Genomic DNA, 6,025 nt, shown 5'->3' with positions numbered 1-6,025 from the left:
AGTAAACATGTTTTTGTCATGTTTTATCCTGGTAATCCGGTTAGCTGACAAGAACTGAGTGAGTCATGCCGATAGTGACTGGATGCGTGTGTGTGTCTGATGCAGGGATATGTGTGGGATTTCAGGACTGGAGGGTGTTGGTGATAGCAGCCCTTTGAGGCTGAGGAGAGGGATCATAGAGGAGAGCTGTGTGTCTGTGTGTGAACACAGCCGTTCTCGGTTGATTGAGAAGGCTGACTAGGTTCTATCCCAAATGTAAAAGCTACCTACTGCTTCTTGCCATCCCTACAGAGATATGGATTTAAACCCACACCTCTCTGCTCCCCTCCCCCCTTCTCTCTCCAGGTGAGTACATCAAGAACTGGCGGCCTCGTTACTTCCTCCTCAAGACAGACGGCTCCTTCATTGGCTACAAGGAGAAGCCCCAGGATGCAGACCTGCCCTACCCTCTCAACAACTTCTCAGTGGCCAGTGAGTCCTCCACACACCTGGCCCAGCTCGACTGAGTCCAGCCCACTCATGTGGAACCGATTGGATCCAACATTAGTTTTCAAGACAGTGACATTTTAATGACAGTCCACAGTACCTAAACCAGACTGAGTGCAACTCCAGATTGACTCCTCAGTAATTCTTTATGAAAAGGACCTTGAATAACAAATGATTAGTGAAAAAGAATAGGTAAATTAATTACAAAAAGAACTTATTAGTAAATAGGACCATGGACGGTATGAGGTCAATGCAGGAACAAAACCACGGCTCAGGTGGAGTCTGACAACCTTCATTCCAAACATTTGTTAAGTTATTTAATTATCTCCATCTTATCATAGTGTGACTGCCTCCTCTCCCTCCTGCAGTGTACTGTGACAGCGACGGTGGGCTGTACAACGTCAAAGGGCTGATTATACCCTCTCGCTAATTAACCCTTTCATCGTCCTCCCGCAGCCTGCAGCTGCCAGATGATGATGAGCATGTTAACGTCGTTAACGAGTGAGAGCGAGAGCTATTCATCTGTTAATGAGTTAACAAGGAGACTGGAAAGCCCATTCTTACGACTATGGTGCCTCTATTCAACTCCGCAAAGAGGCCTACCCTGACACAGTGGGCCAGAGGAGAATATTTAAATACAAGGTTGTTGTTTTGATGTTCCCAAAACTTCCCTGGCAACCCAACATAAGCTGACAGGCACTAAGCTCGTCAAAACATTTGACACCTTGGCACGAGTTGTGCTCCCGCGATAGGCCAGAAAAATACCATAATCCACCCCAAACCAACCTCTACAAATACTGCTGCTTCAGTGTCGGTTGCTAGATAGGCTTTCTCAGGAAAAGAAGGTGACCTGAAGAGGATTGGTTAGTCTGTCCAGAATTATTTTTGGGTTCAGGTATAGAGGACATGGGGGGGCGATAGGTTCCGTCAAAAAAGGAAAGGTTGTAGGAGAGCATGAGGGGGAAGAGAAAGAGAGAGAGAGATGGGATAGGGGAAAGAGGGAGATGAGAATGATTGAATCTAACTGGAGAGGAGGAGGAGGAGGAGAGTATGTGAGGAGATGTGGAGAAGAGAGGAAGGAGGCTGGGGGACAAAAGAGGGGACTGGAGGGGAGGGAGGGGAGAGAGAGTGGATGGAAGAGGGAGGAGGGAGGGAGAGAGAGAGAAGGGGGAGGAAAGGAGGGCTCGTGGGTGGCAGGATAGCCAGGCCCATACATCCGGTTCTGGCTGTTTGGCAGAGGGGTGGCATTGCCACATCTGTTGCCCAAAGCTGGGAGGCCAGGTGGTGCTGGGAGGCTGGGCTGGTCAAATGGACAGAGATGGTTCAGGACAGTACATAGTGGAGCCCAGGAGAGGGGCACACACATTCACCACACATTCACTCACTTTGTCTCACTCTCTCTTTCACACATACACACACACACACACACACACACACACACACACACACACATACACCCACACACACACATTAAGCCTTCTGATAGCTTTCGACTGTGTTTGTCTAGCTAACCTTTAGCTCTTTCCTCATGCTAGCCTTAGCTCCGAGCTCGAATCATCCTGTGTGTTCTGGAGTGACCCAACAGACAGACACGGTCCCTGGCCCATCCTTCACTCTCTCCAGGTGCTGTGTTGTGGCCAGCGTCGCTGCCAGCCCTGGTGTGACAATGAGACTCTGTCTGCTGTCGGCGTGCCGGCGGTCACACCACCGTGACCTTGCTTTCCGCGGGCACGGCGGGGGCCCCCATTCCGTTATTCCGTTAGCGGGACTCGTAGAGGTGCAGCGCGGCGTCTGTGATTTCACCTGGGTCGTCATTAACCTTCCTGTCTATATATAGGCCTCAACACACCAAGGTCTGGCGGAGAGGAGGAGAGAGGAGAGGAGGAGAGAGGAGAGGAGGGAAGGGGAGGGGAGGAGAGAGGAGAGGAGGGAAGAGGAGGGGAAAGGAGAGGTGAGGAGAGGAGAGGAGGAGAGGAGGGAAGAGGAGGGGAAAGGAGAGGTGAGGAGAGGAGGAGAGGAGAGGAGGAGAGGAGAGGAGGAGAGAGGAGAGGAGGGAAGAGGAGGGGAAAGGAGAGGTGAGGAGAGGAGGAGAGAGGAGAGGAGGGAAGAGGAGGGGAAAGGAGAGGTGAGGAGAGGAGGAGAGGAGAGGAGGAGAGAGGAGAGGAGGGAAGAGGAGGGGAAAGGAGAGGTGAGGAGAGGAAAGGAGGGGAGAGATGGGGAGAGGAATGGAAAGGGGGGAGAGAGGAGAAAGTCACTATGCACTTAAAAGTCCCGAATTCCTCATCTATCCTCACAAACACAGCGAGTGACCATTGTCCTCAGTAACAACCCCGCGCCTCCTTTGATACTAAACCTCTGTGTATGTGTGCCTCCTACTTGCTTCATGTTCGCTTCATCCTCTCCTCCTTCTCTTCCTCCTCCCCCTCCTCCCCCTCCTCTTCCTCCTCCCCCTCCTCCTCCTCCTCCCCCTCCTCCTCCTCCTCCTCCTCCTCCCCCTCTCCCTCCTCCTCCCCCTCCCCCTTCCCCTCCCCCTCCCCCTCCTCCTCCTCCTCCTCCTCCTCCTCTGTGTGAGTCAGAATGCCAGCTGATGAAGACAGAGCGACCAAAGCCCAACACCTTCATCATCAGGTGTCTCCAGTGGACCACAGTGATAGAGAGAACCTTCCATGTTGACACTCCTGAGGAGAGGTGGGCTGCCTTCACCCCAGTACACCAAAAAAACACTGTAAACTGTGTGTGTGTAGTTGCATAACACTGTAAACTGTGTGTGTGTAGTTGCATAACACTGTAAACTGTGTGTGTGTAGTTGCATAACACTGTAAACTGTGTGTGTGTAGTTGCATAACACTGTAAACTGTGTGTGTGTAGTTGCATAACACTGTAAACTGTGTGTGTGTAGTTGCATAACACTGTAAACTGTGTGTGTGTAGTTGCATAACACTGTAAACTGTGTGTGTGTAGTTGCATAACACTGTAAACTGTGTGTGTGTAGTTGCATAACACTGTAGTACAAAAGGGGTTCATAGAGCTGTAGTAGTATATTAAGACTGTCTTAACATTACTGTTGATGTATTATTCATTTAGCAGACTTTTTTATCCAAGGCGACGTACAAACAGTGCAGACTACATTACAAGCGCTCGTCAGAATACCATTCTTGCATCTGTAAAACAAACAGTCACTTTGTTAGCTTTGTATCTGCCCTCGAGCAGCCCACAGCTACACTTAGTGCTATTCAGACCGGGCAGGTGATTGCAGGGGCGATGCTGGGGGTGGGTGGTTGGACGGGTGAGTGAGTGTAGGCGGGCAGGCGGGCAAAAAGAACCCTTTCATGTAGGACTGGCGTACTCTCTCCAGATGCTCTCCTTCTAGGAACCGAGCTGTTTGTCTCCTGAATGAACAGCTTTGCCCAGAAGACTTCTGATAATAAGCTGTGGTGTGTGTGTGTGTGTGTGTGTGTGTGTGAGCATGTGTGTGCGTGTGCGTGTCTCTCTGAGGAAGGGAGCTGTTTGAGAAACCGTTAGGGGCAGAGCAGAGGAGGAGGGAGGACAGGAAGACAGATGTTGATGTTAAACACTGTTTCCTGCCAGGGAGGGATAGGGAACAGAGCTATTACAGCTTCCCACTGGAGATGCATGAAAGCCCACATCAGCCCGGCAGACATCTCTGTAGTTCTGAGTAGACTTGATAGGTCTAAGTAACGTGGACGCCATGTCCCTTCTCCTTTACATCATCTTGCCTTCGCCTATCCAGTCCCCTGTCAGGTCTGCAGTGTCGGCAGCCATGCCTAAGCAGGGGAACAGGTGAAGAGGCGACCCTCTTTGACACTCTCTCCTCTTCCCGAGGAGAAAGAAAAAACACGCCTTTCTCCGAAACGGTGTCTTCACCGTCGTGTGTGCTTCTGTTCAGGCATGCGTGCGCACGGCAGATATGAATGCCGTGTGTGTTTGTAACTGCTCTACTGTACCCGCCTGGCATTGGCCCAGGACCGACAGACCCAGCCGCGAGGAGAGAGGGTGGCACACGATGGCACCATGCCCAACTGTAGGCAGTCCCATTATCTCTCATTAGCACCAAAAAAAACCCTCATTATAATAAAAAGTGAACAGGGAGCTCTGGCGTTCGTCTGCATGACCTTGAGAGAAGTCCTGTCGCTTTATATATGCAGTACAAGTGTGCACACAGTTACACGCTCACACGCTTTCTACACATGCACATGCCGACACACACACACACACAGGCACACACTCACACACTCACTGGGCTGCACCACTGTTCACAGCCGAAGTTTAGTTTGCTATTGTTCATCATGTGTAGGGGAAGTTCCTCGGAGCACAGCAGACCACAGACTTCTCTTATCACTGAAAAGACTCATGAGCTAAACCATCCATGTGACAAACTGTATCTGTCCAAACCACTTCCACCATGCTAGCCTAGATTTTAACTCCCGGTTCTCCTTCCAGCACAACTGTGGAGGCAGTACTACAGTGATGCTGTTAGCGGAGGACCTCAGTCTCCTCACACAAACAATATATTTGTCATCATTACGCACACACACATGCTTACACACCCTGATGCATGGCTGCATATCTGCCACAGATGTTGGAACAGAACTACAAATGAGAACTCGTTTGTCAGCACATTGTGTTCTCTAACACTGAGGGACCAACAGACCATTAGGGCCTGGTTAGAGGGTGTAGACTACAGCTTTTAGTGGTAGAGTTTCTCCAAAGCATCAGGGGTGAAGCTTGAAGGCTCTGTTAGGATACATATTGTAGAGGTATCGGTGTGTGCGTGTGTGTCTGTGTGTTTGCGTGTGTGTCTGTACAACATGCAGCTGTGTGGGCGCGCACCTGAATCTTCAACAATCTGTTTTTGGTATCATGCAGAGTAATGTGTTTACCTCTAACTAGCTGGTGTGTGTGTGTGTGCTTGTGTGTGTGTGTGTGTGTGTGTGTGTGTTGTAGAGAGGAGTGGACAGAGGCCATCCAGATGGTAGCAGATAAACTCCAAAGACAGGAGGAGGAGAGGCTCCAGTGTAGCCCCTCCCCCTCCTCCCAGATACACAACATAGGGGAGGAGGAGATGGACACCTCCACCACACACCACAAACGCAAGGTAACACACACACACACACCTCCACCACACACCACAAACGCAAGGTAACACACACACACACACACCTCCACCACACACCACAAACGCAAGGTAACACACACACACACACCTCCACCACACACCACAAACGCAAGGTAACACACACACACACACACACCTCCACCACACACCACAAACGCAAGGTAACACACACACACACACCTCCACCACACACCACAAACGCAAGGTAACACACACACACACACCTCCACCACACACCACAAACGCAAGGTAACACACACACACACACCTCCACCACACACCACAAACGCAAGGTAACACACACACACACACCTCCACCACACACCACAAACGCAAGGTAACACACACACACACACCTCCACCACACACCAAAAACGCAAGGTAACACACACACACACACCT

The 6,025-nt window shown here is 50.7% G+C and overlaps 1 protein-coding gene across 2 annotated transcripts in view; it reads left to right on the top strand.

Moving 5' to 3' along the window:
- Positions 1 to 350: 350 nt before the first annotated feature.
- Positions 351 to 6,025, top strand: part of LOC134022508 (RAC-gamma serine/threonine-protein kinase) — an 18,885-nt gene continuing 13,210 nt past the window's right edge. The window contains exons 1-3 of one of the 2 annotated variants that reach the window (XM_062464079.1): positions 351 to 471; positions 3,063 to 3,174; positions 5,452 to 5,602. In XM_062464079.1, the coding sequence (XP_062320063.1) occupies positions 3,074 to 3,174; positions 5,452 to 5,602 (252 nt within the window). In that variant the 5' untranslated portion in view covers positions 351 to 471; positions 3,063 to 3,073. Of the gene's footprint in view, positions 472 to 2,648; positions 2,675 to 3,062; positions 3,175 to 5,451; positions 5,603 to 6,025 lie in introns of those variants that run through there. The other variant, XM_062464080.1, reaches the window with a different exon arrangement.

Source organism: Osmerus eperlanus, chromosome 6 (genome assembly GCF_963692335.1).
Source record: "Osmerus eperlanus chromosome 6, fOsmEpe2.1, whole genome shotgun sequence".
NCBI classification, from domain to species: domain Eukaryota; kingdom Metazoa; phylum Chordata; class Actinopteri; order Osmeriformes; family Osmeridae; genus Osmerus; species Osmerus eperlanus.
The sequence above is the reverse complement of the archived record's forward strand: the minus strand, read 5'-3'. Positions and strand labels throughout refer to the sequence as shown.